We start from the raw sequence: 15,228 nt of genomic DNA, 5'->3' as shown, positions 1-15,228 counted from the left end.
ACAGAGAGAAAAACAGCCCCCCCCCCCCCGGGGTGTTGGTTAGAGAACAGAGACGTGTTTATTGACAGGTTGGCTGGAGCGGGCCTTGCCACATGGGGGGGGGGCAACAGGGCGATGCACTGTTGCATTAATGCGGTTCTGCGGATCCCCCCCCCCCCCCTTCAATGCGACGGCACAGCGTTACCTAGCAATAGCCCCGCCCCACCCTCCCCCCTCCCCCTCCCCCCCCCCCCTGGAAGTGGGATTTTCCTTTTTCCAGCTCCAAGAGATCGAATCCATTACACGCAGAACCTGAGATCGGATACCTCTCTTTCGATTGTAAACCTTCGTTTTTTTTTTTTTGTCAGAGGCTCCTGTCCTTCACCTCTCCCCCTCCACCTCCCTCGCTCGCTCGACCCCCCCTCCCCCAAGTCGGCGGAGAGTACACAAATGTTTCCCCCCCCTTTTCCCAGAATCCCGCACCTTTGAGCCTCCGGAGACGGGTTCCCGTTCCACGTCCGTCAGGATGGCGGTAATTACGAGACTGTCTAAACAGACAGGTGGAATTAGAGAGAGCGATGGGCCAGTTTTTCGACGCTGGTTTGAGTTTGGGGGATGGTGGTGGTTCGGGGGGGGCGGGGGGGGCATTGGGGAATTGGCTGACAGCGTGTGTTAGCGGATTCTCTAATCTTGACATTCTCACTGATCCGTTTTTTTCCCCCGTCGCCTGGGAGACGCTGCCCTGGCCCCACCCCCGCCCCCCCCACCCCCTATCTGTGTCCTGTAATGGATCGTCCCTTGGGAAACGCTCACAGACGGAAATGAGGGGGTTGGTGGGGGGGGGGGGTCGGGAGCCGGGCAAGCCGAACAGACAGAGAGCATGCTGGGAAAGGATGGCGGGAGACCGGTGGTGCTGCGATCGAGCGCGTGCGAGGACGAGCTTGGCGGGATTCGGCTGAAGCGTTTTCGGCGAAGACGATCTTTTCGCCATACCGTTAAACATTCAGCCTTGATTCGGCTCTAACGCTCTGGGGCTCCCGCGCGCTCCTCCAGAGTTAAACCTGCGCGGCGGGGAGTTAGAGTCACGCCGATCGTTGTGCTGTGTAACGGACCGCAGGGCAGGGCCCTTTCCATAAAGGTGTGAAAATGTCTGTCAGACTGAATCAGAGTGAAGTGTACACTGGTGTGTGTGTATGTGAGTGTACACTGGTGTGTTGTGTGTGTGTGTGTGTGTGTGTGTACACCTGGTGTGTTTGTGTGTGTGTGTGTGTGTGTGTGTGTGTGTGAGTGTACACTGGTTTGTGTGTGTGTGTTTGTGTGTGTGTGTGTGAGAGTGTACACCTGGTTTGTTGTGTGTGTGTGTGTGTGTGTGTGTGTGTGTGTGTGTGTGTGTTGTGCACCCCCGGGTGAACAGTGGGTCTGATTTTCACGGCTCTGTGCACCCCGGTGATGTGAACACTCGACCGAGGAGACCCAAGGACCTCACTCACCCCCCCAGGCACCCCCCCCCCCCCCCTGCCCCAGGCCCCTGCACCTCCCCCCCAAGTGCCATCAACACCCCCACTTCCCCCACCCCCCCCACCCCTCGCCAAACAGTCCGTCCTGGCGTCAGCCTCCAAGCCGCGATACGTTCTTCGGAAAACCCTTCAGAGCTGCAGCGTTCCTCTCTCCGTTCCGCTCGAATTTTATGCCGGAATTCCCCGGAATTGAACTGGGCTTTAAGGGCAGGACTGAGCCGTCCCGTATAAACGCTAACTAAACGGCGGGTCGGGGGGGGGGGGGGGGGGGCTTTCTGCCACTGTGTGTGTGTGTGTGTGTGTGTGCGTGTGTGTGTGTGTGTGTGTGTGCGCGTCTGCTAACGGCGCGATTATGATTTCATTTCATTAACTGTCCCGATGCACTTCTGTTCGCCGCTGTACTGCTAGCTGCGGCGCTACTGGACGGGCTGAGCTCGGGCTGCGTGCGCTCCTCTGGCCCGGCTAGCGGCACGCTACGTACGCTACATACGCTAGCTCCGATCAGGGAACAGATGATGAGGGGGAAAAAAAGGAGAGAATGAGAAAAGTGGATAAATGCAGGTTGTGAAAAAGGGAGGGAGAGAGAGAGGGAGGGAGAGATGGGAGAGATGGGACAGAGAGGACAGAGGAGTAAGTGCCTGTCCTCTGTGGCCCCAGGGCTCTGTCTCTGCAGATCTGTCAGATTTTGCAGTCAAGGAAGAAAACACACACACACACTCATACACGCACACACACTCATACACACACACACTCATACACGCACACACACTCATACACACACACACTCGTACACGCACACACACTCATACACACACACACTCATACACGCACACATACACACACACACACATATATACACGCACATACACACACGCTCACACACACACACATACACACACACACACACATATATACACGCACATACACACTCACACACACTCATACACACTCACACACTCACGCACACACACACACTCATACACACTCACACACTCACGCACACTCACACACACACACTCATACACACTCATACTCACACACACACACATGCACACATACACACACACACACACACACGTGCACTCATATACACACACACACACACACGCTCACACACACACACACACACACACACACACAACAGACCACAACGCTCCCTCATTCCAGCACGCATAGGCACGAACTTAAACATTCCCACCCTGAGCCACAGTCGCTCTTATAAACAGGAGGCCCAAACGTCCAGGCTGGTGGCGTGGAGAGCTCTCCGTCGCTCCTGCTTTGTGTCTGTCTCCCCGCAGCAGCCTGCTCCTGCCTCTAATTTCAGCCCTCCCGAGTATCCGCAGAATGTCTCCGGGGTCACGTGACTCGCAGAAGAATGCTTTTAGGTTTTTGTTTCGGTCGTTTTAGAAGTGTGTCTGTCTCCCAGGCGGTGGGACGGCTCAACCTGCTACGGCTCCACTCCAGCGTGGGGACGGGCCGCGGCCTGGCCCCGAATCCAGACTGCGCCCGCGCCAGAGAGAGGGAGAGAGAGGGAGAGAGGGAGGGAGGAGAGAGAGGGAGAGGAAGAGGGGGAGGAAGAGGGGGAGAGGGGGAGGGGAGGGAGGAGGAGAGGAGGAGGGAGAGAGAGAGGGAGAGGGAGAGGGGGAGAGGGAGAGAGAGAGAGAGAGAGAGAGAGAGAGTCGCTCTCCAGTGACCCCTGCTGCTCAGCCTGGCACTGATGACAGTGCGGCTGGCGAATCTGATCGGGCCATTTCAGACCAGGGGGAAAAAAGCGCTCAAAACGCTTCACTTATCTCCTAAATAGGGGGACGGACAGAATCACTGCATGAGAACGTTTACGTGAGCTACGTTTGTTTTTCATGAGTTCTTTTTTTGTTTTTTTTGTGTGTAAGTGGGATTCGCCTGCGCGGAGGTCTCCTCCGACCTTAAATGTCACGATATCTCAGGTCTATGAAGGCGGGCCGGTGAGGCCTTGAGTTTTAGTCGGCTTCCTCCTGACAGGAACAGCCCCTCAAAGAGCGAGACAAGGTCACGACCCCACTGCGGGTCTTTTGGGCTGTGAATGCTAATCCTGATCTCCTGTCCCCCCCCCCGCCCCCCCCGCCCCCCAGGCTGGGATGATCCGCACGGAGCAGGAGGAGTTCTTCATCGAGCCCCTGGAGCGCGGAGGTCACGTGACGGGGGAGGAGGAGGGCGGAGCCGGGCGGCAGCACATCGTGTACCGCTCCTCGGCCGTCAAGAAGCCGCCCGCCAACCTGTCGGAGGACTTCCACTCCAGAGGAGGTCAGTCACCCGTCTGTGCGGTCTCGAACCCGAGGTCAGTTACCTGTCTGTGCGGTCTCGAACCCGAGGTCAGTCACCCGTCTGTGCGGTCTCGAACCCGAGGTCAGTTACCTGTCTGTGCTGTCTCGAACACAAGGCCAGTGTCAGTCACCTGTCTGTACGGTCTCGAACCCGAGGTCAGTGTCAGTCACCTGTCTGTACTGTCTCGAACCCGAGGTCAGTTACCTGTCTGTACGGTCTCGAACCCGAGGTCAGTCACCTGTCTGTGCGGTCTCGAACCCGAGGTCAGTTACCTGTCTGTGCTGTCTCGAACCCGAGGTCAGTGTCAGTCACCTGTCTGTACTGTCTCGAACCTGAGGTCAGTCACCTGTCCATACAGCTTGAACCCGAGATCAGTGTCAGTTACCTGTCCGTGTGGTCTCAAACCCGAGGTCAGTTACCTGTCTGTACGTCTCCAACCCGAGGTCAGTCACCTGTCTGTACGGTCTCGAACCCGGCCGTCGTCCGCACACCAACCCTCATCTCTCCTGGAAGGCGTCTTCGCCCCCTCGCGCCGTGGCACAGCACAGCCATAACGAGACGCTGACTAATTGCGAGCGGGGTCTTCGTCTGTCCGGTGTTTTGTGTATTTTATATTTTTTTCGCATGAGTGTGAAGTAAAGAGAGCAAACGGACGGAAACGAGCGTGCGAGGCGTGAGCGTGCGAGGAGTCGGTGCGGACGGAAACGAGCGTGCGAGGCGTGAGCGTGCGAGGAGTCGGTGCGGACGGAAACGAGCGTGCGAGGTGTGAGCGGCGGTCGTGCGACGGAAACGAGCGTGCGAGGAGTCGGTGCGGACGGAAACGAGCGTGCGAGGCGTCGGTGAGGACGGAAACGAGCGTGCGAGGAGTCGGTGTGGCGTCAGTCTGATTCAGGGTTCATCGGTCTCACTGATGAGGCGTTTCCTGTTTAAGCGCCGCTCATGTGAGTGATGCTGTGAAATGTTTATATCATGACACCACGTCTTATCGTTTTTTTCCTTCTCTGCCAATGAGTCTACGATGAGTTTGATTCTCACGGATTGTTTCTTGATTTTTTTTTGCTAGTTTGCTGTCAGCGGTGTTGCCTGTGTTTTGGGTGTTGCCTGTGTTTTGTCAGTTTTTCCATGAGAAAATGAATGTCATAGTTTGCTTTTAGCATTATCAGCTGTGTTTTGTTGGTTTTTCATGGGAAAACGGATGTCCTGCAAGTCTGTCTGTCTATCTGTCTGTCTGACTCATTCTTGGGCTCTCCCTAATTTTTTCAGTAATTTCTAAGGAACGTTTTGTGCTCCAACGCACACGCACACACACACACACGCACACACCTCCACATAAATACATATATATGGTTATAAATATAAACACATTTTCTGAGACTAATTCAAAGAGCTCACCTCTTTGCTCACTTTCAGGTGGAAAAGTTAATTTCATCGGCACATTATCTGTCACCTGACGCAGGGTGTTTTAGAGAAGCATTCATTAAAATATAATACAATCGCGCTTCAATATTTAGTCAACGTAATTAAATATAATTAATTGATATGTGTAACTTTTAGCCTGAAAGTTAGCGAATGGCAGTGGCTTTAGCATTGTTTTGAGGGTATGTAGTAGGATGCAGGTGTCCAGAAATCCCGTGTGGGGATGAACTGAAAGGTTTGTCTTGTCGTTCTGGTTCCTCTGGGCTGTTCCTGTGATCTCTGAGTGTGCTCTGGTGCGATGGGCACAGGCTCGTAGACACTGGCAGGGCGGAGCCTCCCTGCGATTGGCCGGCCCGAGGGATCTGAGGAGAGAATCCTGTAAAATTTCCTGGGCGAAGGTCGAAAGGTCAGCATCACCAAATCAAATCAACTTTAACCATATAGCGTTTTTTTTTTTTTTTTTTTTTTTTTACAGAGAAACATTACATAGATGTTTTACAAAGACAGAAGAAAAATTGGGGTTGGGGGCGGTGGGGGGCAAACCGAGCTGAACCCCCAAAAAGCAAGCAAGTGAGGTAAAAAAAAAGAAAAGCTCCCTAGTGGGAAGAAAAACAGTGAACCGGTTGTGAGGAAAACTCCCCAATGGGAAGAAATGCAGGTTGTGTTAAGGAGTGAGCTTGGTGTGAGGGGGGGGGACAGAGCTGGTGTGGTCTGCACACTAGACATGCTTTTCCACTCCAGGGGGATGTGGGGTCAAGGTCGTGGAGTCAAGGTCAGGTGAAGCGGCTCACACACAGACAAACACGATTTGTCTCGAAACTGAACTCTTGCAGGAGCAGGCACCGCGGACGTTAATACCAGATTAGCGTTTTTGTCCAGAACCTCTCCGTGACCGCTCGGGCCTATCTCAGGCATTTCCCGAGAATGTTGGCGCCCGGGGGGGGTGGGGGGGGGGGGTCACTGTTTGACAGTTCGCTTGTGTCACAGATAGACGTGAGAGTGCCTCGCATGCTGAGAATGCATCTAATTTCAACCTGCTGACGTCCATCGCAACCCTTTCATTATATATTTACAGTATTCTAAATATCTGCTCTAGGCAATTGCATACACATTATGAACTGAATTCTAGTACGGCACAGTTATCGCTTTTATTTCATAACTTACGCTCCTATAATGTACTAAACTGGTGATATGAGGAGTTTTCAGTTTCAGGTAAAATATTGCCCGCCTGCTGTACATAATTGCCAGTTGTATAAACGTCCTCTTAACTACGCATTGAGGAAAGGCTCTCCCGATAATGACCGCGCGCTCCTGCGACTGTGTATTTATAACTGTCTGCGCTTCCCCAGCTCAATGCTTCACTGTAATTTAATGTCTTTTATCCTATTATGTGTGTTTGCCATTATCACTGCTGTGCTTATTATATCAACTTCATACATCATTACTTGATGACTCTGTAAGTCACTCTGGATAAGAGTGTTAAAAAAAAATGGTTCTACTACTTCAGCTGCTACTAGTACTACTGCTGCTGCGACTACTACTGCTACTGTTACTACTACTACTCCTACAGCTACTGCTACTGCTAGTGCTATTGCTAGTACTATTACTACTACTACTACTACTAATAATAATAATAATAATAGTATTATTAATAATAATAATAATAATAATAATAATAATAATAATAATAATAATAATAGTGGTCTGTGTAAATATGCTATAGTGATAATATTTATTCATGCGATCAGCGACTCGGAGCTGAATGAGTGTGGTTGTGTTTGGTTCAGGTGCTGTCAGACATGAGGTGGTAAGAGGATGCTCGTCTTCTTGGGGTCTGGGTCAGATCCTCCCGCAGGTTCAGAGAGGACCCGCCTCCTGCCCTACGGGATATCCCGAGAGGACGGGGCGCTCCCCCTCTCTCTCTGCCCCCCTCCCTCTCTCTCTCTGCCCCTCTCTCTCTCTGCCCCCCTCTCTCTCTCTGCTCTCCCCTCCCCTCGCTCCCTCTCTCTCTCTCCCTCCTCCTCTGTTCTCTCTCCCTCTCTCTTCTCCTCCTCTCTCCTCTGCCCCCCTCCCTCTCTCTTCTCCCTATGTCTCTCTCTCTCCTCTCTCTGCCCCTCTCCCTCTGTCTGCTCTCTCTCTCTCACACACACTCTCTCACTCTGCCCCCGCTCCCTCTATCTGTCTCTCTTTCTCTCGCTCTTTCTCTTTCTGACCCCCCTCTCTATCTATCTTTCCGGGAAGGAAGAGCATTGTGGAATGGAGGAAGGGAGTTGATAAAATGAACAGATTAAACGAGGAACGATCCTATTGGCTATTCACTTACGAACAGTAGTCCTAATTCACTGCCCCGCCCGCCAGGAGGCTGCACTTTAAGTCTCGCTTGCGCCGTCCTCTGAATTACAGCCCTGGCTGTCGACCTGCACAGTTACCCGTTTGACACTGAGCTGTAGATTTCGGGGAAGTTTTCTGGATCGAAGGTGCAGTTGTCAGGTTTTTGGAAGAGAGGCCCCAGGTAAAGGGCTTCAGCGGGACCCAGTTGGCTCGTGCCTCAGTGGGCCGCTGGGTCTGAGGGGTGCAGGTTCGCCCAGCCCGGGTGCTTCTCAAACTACTTTCATCTCTGCTTCGTTCTGAAGGGCTCGATCTCCCATTCCAGCACCGAAAGGGTTAATGAACTCCCTCAACTCCCTGTTTATCCGTTTCACTCCTCCCTCTTCTTCTGTCTCCCTCCCTGTTCCTCTGCCTCGCTCCTTCCCTCTCTCTTTTCCTCTCTCTCACTTCCTCTCTCGCTCTCTCATGCTCTCTCTCCCTCCCTCTGTCCTTCTCTCTTTCTCTCTTTCTCTCCCTCTGCAAAAACCACAGAGTGAGGAGGAGCGGGTGTCCCTCAGAGGCCGGGTTGGGGGGGGGGGGGGTATAGGGTTACACCCTCTCCGCGGGGGCTTCCTGCTGGAGGAGTGCGAGGGCGAACATCACATTTCGCGCTTCATGTAATGGGCTATCGCCCTGGAGAGGAACCGTCCCCCCACCCCCCCTCCCTGTCCTGCTTCAGTAGAGGATCCGGGCTGGTCCAGGCCCTTAATTATTCAAAGGGCTTTCTCGCGGGCGCACCCTCTCTCTCTCTCTCTCTCTCTCTCCCCCGTTTTGGCTTCTCGCCCGCGGGACGGCCACGGGATGGGGGCACGGTCGCAGGAAGGGGGCCCCGGCGGTTCCCACGACCCCGGGACGGTCACCGGGCACTGGACGGACCGCGCGGCGGGGGGAGCGTCTGCTTAATAAATCTTTAATAATTTATGACGTGTCAAAATTCCATTCACAGCCTCCCCGCGGTGAGTCGCGCACATTAGCCATCGATTTAGCGGTAATGCTAAACGCGGGGCGGGACGGGACGGGATGGGGCGGGGCGGGGGAAGGGGGGAAGGGGGGGGGGTCGTTACTTACAGTAAGAGTAACAAATGAGTGACCCGCCCACCTTAAATAACGAGCTGAAAAAGAGGCATGTTGACACTGACACCCCAGACTCTCAAAATAGACTGATGAAGGAAGGAGGGAGAGAAAGGGAGAGGGAGAGAGAGAGCGAGAGAGAGTGAGAGAGAGAGAAAGGGACAGAGAGAGAGAGAGAGAGAGAGGGAGAGAGAGAGAGCGAGAGAGGGAGAGAGAGAGAAAGGGACAGGGAGAGAGAGAGAAAGGGAGAGGGAGAGAGAGAGCGAGAGAGGGGTAGAGAGAGAGCGAGCGAGAGAGAGGGAGAGAGCGAGCCTATCAAATGTTGGTGGTATTCCTACTGAGGTTAATAAGTGTTATCTTGCAGGGAGAAAATGGGAGGCAGGGCTTTATGTTTCTTTTTTAATTCACCCCCCCCCCCCACACGCACCACACACACACACACACCACACACACACACACCACACACACACACACACTCACACACACGCCCGGCAGCGACCCGTGTGTTTCCCCAGCTCGTTTTGGTAAAGCCTCCTGTCTCCAGCGGCCCTCTGTCACTCGTGGTTACCCGCGCGCGGCTGCGCCGTCTTTGATCTGGAATTTTATCAGGGAAACAAATGGCTGCAGTCAGGCCCAGGGAGCCTCCCCCTCCCCTCCTGTTTAACCCTTCAAGGGCTGAGGCCGCAAAGATAAGCGATTAGAACCTTCTCAGCTGAGCGTTCCAATGCTGATGTCACAATCGCCGCTGGTGACCGAGGGCGACGGAGTTCTAGAACACTGACTTAGAACCTGAACCTGCTGTTCAAAGAGTCAGTGTTAATAAAGGCCTGTGTCGGGTCTGAGACAGAGAGGATGTGTATCTGTGGAGGGGTGGGGGTGGGGGTGGAGGGGGGCACGTGGGGGACTTGACGGCGATGAAAATGGACGTTGTCGGAAGGGCTCTGCAGGTGTTGGGGAATGATGGAAGGCACCGTTGGTTAACGAAGCCGGTTGTGAGGTGCGGCGGGAGGTGGGGGGTTGGTGTGGAGGTGGGGGGGGAGACGGGGGGGGTGGGTAATGAAGAAGGATTGTTCTATTCTGAGCAGTCTACTCCTCAACATCTAATAATAAAGGAACGGCAAGGCAAGGAGAAGGGGAAAGTGTCGAGTTTCCATAGAAACCAACGCTGTTGATCTCTGGGAAGGAGTGGTGTTCTAGTCAAGTCTGTACACACTGTTACTGACACCCCAGCCTCAGCGCTGTGTGTGTGTGTGTGTGTGTGTGTGTGCATGTGTGTGTGTGTTTGTGTGTTTGTGTTTGTGTGTGTGTGTATGCATGCATTTCATTTTTTTATTCCCAGCAAAACTGAAGCCACACACTCGCATGCATGCACACACACACACACACACACAGCACTGAGCAGCCTCCCTGTTGTCTTTTGAAGCTGTCTATTAGCTAATGAAAAGCAGGGGGGATGGATCAATGGTGCAGCTTGAAAAAAACACAGAGGCACCTGACTTTGTGGAGCTGGGATCTTTATGCCCAGACAGACAGCTAACAATAAAAGCACCCTGAGTTCCCTGTTTCCACCGCATTCAAACTGTGCTTCTGTCTGCTTCCGTGCTTCACCAGTGCTCTCATTGTGGTCTTATGAAGTCTGCCTCCATCATCTTTGCTCTGTTTCTGTCTGTGTTTTTATTGTATTGAGCAATAGCTACCCACATTTCTGCACTGGAAAATGTTTTGTGTGTGTGTGTGTGGAGTAGGCTCTGTGTATGTACAAGGTTAGGTTGTAGGTATGTGTGTGAGTTGTGGTCTGTGTAGGTGTGGAGTAGGGTCTGTACAGTATCTGCCCTGAGTAAGGTTGGTGTAGGTGTGAAGTAGGGTCTGTACAGTATCTGCCCTGAGTAAGGCTTGTGTAGGTGTGGAGTAGGGTCTGTACAATATCGGCCCAGAGTAAGGTTTGTGTATGTGTGGAGTAGGGTCTGTATGTTCAGAGTCTGTGTACTGTATGCATATAATTTATACTGTAAGCTTCTTAGTTTATGATACAAGAGTGTATGTGTATGTGTGTGTGTGTGTGAGAGATTCGGTATTTGTGTGCATATGTGTGTGTTAGAGATTCTGTGTTTGTGTGCATGTGTGTGTGAGTAAGAGATTCTGTATTTGTGTGCGTGTGTGTGTGTGAGAGCTTCTGTGCTTGTGTGCATGTGTGTGTGTGAGAGAGCTTCTGTGCTTGTGTGTGTGTGTGAGAGATTCGGTATTTGTGTGCATGTGTGTGTGTTAGAGATTCTGTGTTTGTGTGCGTGTGTGTGTGTGAGAGAGCTTCTGTGCTTGTGTGCATGTGTGTGTGTGAGAGATATTCTGTGCTTGTGTGCATGTGTGTGTGAGAGAGAGATTCTGTGCTTGTGTGCATGTGTGTGTGAGAGAGAGATTCTGTGCTTGTGTGTGTGTGTGTGTGAGAGAGATTCTGTGCTTGTGTGTGTGTGTGAGAGAGATTCTGTGCTTGTGTGTGTGTGTGAGAGAGATTCTGTGCTTGTGTGTGTGTGTGTGTGAGAGAGAGATTCTGTGCTTGTGTGTGTGTGTGTGTGTGAGAGAGATTCTGTGCTCGTGTGTGTGTGAGAGAGAGATTCTGTGCTCGTGTGTGTGTGTGAGAGAGATTCTGTATGTGTGTGTGTGTGTGTGTGAGAGAGAAATTCTGTATGTGTGTGTGTGTGTGTGTGAGAGAGAGATTCTGTATGTGTGTGACTGGGGCACAGAGAAATAACACATGCGGCTGAGAGCTCATGCTTTTCTAACACATTCTCCACATGCTACTCCGGGATATTGAGCCGCTCAGCTTCACCAGTCAATCCCGATCAATTTGATTTGTGCAGAGACCCTGTCACAAAGAAGCTTTACAGGAGAAAACAACAAAAACAAACAGAAAAAAACAGGAAATTGAGCAGAACGGAGCCCGAACACCCAAAAAACCCGAAACCTCTTTGGGTGCCTGGGAGGGACAGAGCCGCCCTTTGCCCTCCCATTGTTCTCAGCCCTCCTCAGGTGCATGCTGGGGGTCAGTAGCACCTGCAGTACTTCCCCACCAGAGATCAAATGCACAACTTCTCCCCACTTAAGCAGATCTGTGGGGCTGGAGCCAGGTCAGACCCCTGCAGGAGCCCCTCTGGGATGGGGGGTGGGGTCACGACATGGGGGAGAGAGGGAGAGGTGGAGAGCAGGGAAGAGGCCGGACTGGAGGGGGCCGGTTTGAGGGGAATCTCCCGGAAGGCGGTGGAGGAACGGGCGCTGTACCGCTCGCTCTCGCACGCCCCTGGAAGTTTGGGCCAGAACGGTTTCCAAAAACTGCTGTCATGGTTACAGAGGAACCGAGTTCTGCAGCGTCTTAGGAGCCTGTCATCGGGCAGGAGAGAGAAAGACAGAGCGAGAGGGAGCGAGAGGGAGAGAAGGAGAGGGAGGGAGCGACAGACAGAGAGAAGAGAGAGAGAATGGGGGGGAAGAGAGTGACAGAGTAAGCGAGAGAGAGAGGAAGTTGGTGAGAGAGGGATCCAGAGAGACAGAAGGAGAGGGAGAGAGAGAGTGTGGGGGGAAGAGAGTCAGAGAGCAGAGAGGCAGAGAGAGAAGGGGGAAGAGAGACGTGAGCAGAGAGCGAGGAGATGATGAGACAGAAGTCTCTGTACTGACTCTTTGGGATCAGACCAGATGAGGCAGGAGCAGGTGAAGTGGGGGGGGTCTTTTCCCGGATGCAGCCGCAGCTGGCCCCCTGAGCATGCTGGGAAGGCGTGAGTCGGGGGGTCGGAGACGGGCAGCCCGCAGACGGAGGGCCGCTGGGCAGAGTGACTCACCGCAGTCTTACAGCGGCAGTCTCGTTCGCGGGGAATCTCCCGGGCTCTGGACCGGTCGCCCGCGGCGACAGGGAGAGGGCGCTAGAACGCTCTCAGAGAGGGCAGGGGTGTCCCAGACAGGGCCGGGGGGGCGGTGGGGGGGCCGACGTCCTCATCTGATTTTTATTTGGACGTCCGCCCCGTTTCGCCTGAGGTGGCCCACGTCCGCTCTTCCTCCTGAGTGAGATTTGCAGTGCAGGCGTATTGTGTGTGTGTGTGTGTGCGCACATCAGGGTGTGTGTGTGAGTGCACATCAGGGTGTGTGTGTGTGTGCGCGCATCAGGGTGTGTGTGTGTGTGTGTGAGTGCTCATCAGGATGTGTGTGTGTGTGTCTGTGAGGGTGTGTGTTTTTAATCTTCGTGCGAAGGGCTGGTGAGGTCACCAGATTCGATCATTCATGGGGTTTTTTTCAGTTCGGGGAAGATCAGCTGCTGGCGTCAGTTTCGTTTTGCGGTTCACAGGCTCAAAACCCCGCCTTCTCGACCGCCGTCAGACTCCCACTTTCATGTTTTTTTCTTTCTGATGTGAATAGTTGTGGAGACGGAAAAGCGATACTTTTTGGCGTTCGAAGCTCAGAACTTCAGCAGAAGTCATCGGGAGTTTAGTCAGGTTTTTACCGTCCGCTGCAGAAGGTTTTTTTTTTTTCTTTTTTTTCTTTTTTTTTTTTCAAAGTCTGTTTGACCTTTAATTGGTTCTCTGGGAAAGCGGTTCTCCGGTTCCCAGAGTTCTTTGCGTTTTTTTCTGCAGAATTCTAGGTGTGTGTTACCCTGGCGTAGATTTGGCTCCCTCGCTGTGAGACTGGGGTTTGTCATGTTTTCACGTTAATTTCCCACGTATCCTTTGTCCTCCGACCAGTCGTCGGGATTAAGGGCCCTGTCCAATCACTTATTTTCCCTCCTTGCATCCTTTCCTTGTGTCCTTTCCTCGCTTCCTTAGCTCCACCCCACGGAGGATGCAAGGAGAGGACTCGAGGGAAGGACAGGAGGACAGAGGAATCGAGGATACGTGTATTAGTCGAACAGAACGCCCTTTGATTGGTTTGTAGCCACGTCAGTTACAGACGTGGCAGATTGTGGAGAGGTGGGTCCACTGGTCGATCATTTATATGACTTACGTTCATAAAAAAAAATACTTGTGCAAAGGGTGCACCCGTGTGTCCTCTCTCAAGCATCCTCTGGGAGCCTCCTAGCATTTTAGAGCCTTTAACGGGCTGGGATGTCCTTGAAGATGGCGGCCCTCGATCGATTTCTGGGTCAGCCGAGGACCGAGGTGACAAGGACGGATAAAACAAGCGCCCGGAGGGGGCCGTGAGTCACCATGTTTACTGGAGCATTTTTTGGGGGGAAAAAAAGAGAAACCAGGATGTTTTTGGAGTCTCCACATACCCTGCATGCCTCCCACAAACAGACCGGCACCAAAAAAAAAAAAACGACATCTCTGCTTTTATTTTTATCGTGTCACTGAGAGGCTGTGCTGAATCGGAATGAGAAGCTCACTGTACACGAAGAGCTCTTGATGGCAGATATATACATATATTTTATTTTATTTTTTTATTATTCCAGACTCATTTTCAGGGAAGAGTGACATTTCCCCACCTGAGAGTACGAGCGTTAGGCAGATTCACTGGCAGCAAATAGAGGTGTCAGCTCAGAGCCGGATCCACAGATGCACTGCTGGGGAGGAGGCCTACAGATGGAGAGAGAGAGAGAGACAGAGAGAGAGAGAGAGAGAGAGAGAGAGAGAGATGCGTGCAGGTGAATACTAAGCACAACTTATTTTCTTTCTCACACGAACAGCATCTAAAGTATCAGTGTGGTTAATTAGATAATTAACTACCCAGCATCAGACCCTGAAGCACCCATAGCTTCCTAAGACACCAAAGCGTTTCAGTCAGAAAGTAGTTTGTTATCGTTGTAAGTTGTTATTATTGCATCTGAATGGTGGTGAATTTTGGTCCTGGGCAATAGTGGCTTGTTCTTGCACACACACACACACACACACTCTCACACACACACACACACATGCACAAGCACACAGACACACACACACACACACACACACACAAGCACAGGGAATCAGAACAGCTGTACTCTGCCAAACAGCTGCTGGAATGTCTGGAGGCATTGTCCCGGTGTCTGTCCGTCTGTCTCAGTTGCCCCTGGCGTCTGTCCGTCTGCTGCATTGTATGCGGACCCCACCGCAGAAGCCTTTGTGGTACATTTAATCTTTAAAAAGACAAAAAAAAAAAACAAAGTGAAGGACGTTGTAGGTGAGGCAGCGGGACGTCTGATTGGGCGAAAAGATCCATAATTCTGCGAATCGAGAGGAGACAAGCACCCGATCTGTCGCCGTGGCAGATTGCAGGAAGGAGAGCGGAGATTACGGTGTTTCCAACAGCAGCGTCAATATTTTCTTTTTTCTTCTTTTTTTTTTTAAAACCCTCAGAGGAATCTGTTTACGTTTTGCGGGTCCCTCCTCCTCCTCCTCCTCCTCCTCCTCCTCCTCCTGCATCGGCACATCTGTCCCGGTTTCACACGGCCCTAAAACCCGTAATCACGATCACGAGGAGCTCCGCACCCCTCCCCTCCCCCACCTCTGAGAGATTCGTGAGCCCTCCCCTCCTTCCTTTGGGAGTTCGGCAGCTGTCCCGTGCCGGGAGGGGGGGGTCCTGCCTGTCCCACGGGTGTCTGCCTGCTTGGCCTCGTCTGCCT

At 52.6% G+C, this 15,228-nt stretch overlaps 1 protein-coding gene across 1 annotated transcript in view; it reads left to right on the top strand.

The window, feature by feature from the left end:
- Positions 1–15,228, top strand: part of LOC135249831 (A disintegrin and metalloproteinase with thrombospondin motifs 2-like) — a 128,782-nt gene that overhangs the window by 54,266 nt on the left and 59,288 nt on the right. Inside the window, exon 3 of the mRNA XM_064325432.1 lies at positions 3,608–3,779. Within this exon, the coding sequence (XP_064181502.1) occupies positions 3,608–3,779 (172 nt within the window). The remainder of the gene's footprint in view (positions 1–3,607; positions 3,780–15,228) is intronic.

The sequence above is a fragment of the Anguilla rostrata genome, chromosome 3 (assembly GCF_018555375.3).
Source record: "Anguilla rostrata isolate EN2019 chromosome 3, ASM1855537v3, whole genome shotgun sequence".
NCBI lineage: Eukaryota > Metazoa > Chordata > Actinopteri > Anguilliformes > Anguillidae > Anguilla > Anguilla rostrata.
Note: the sequence above shows the minus strand (reverse complement) of the source record. Positions and strands in the feature narration are given on the sequence as shown.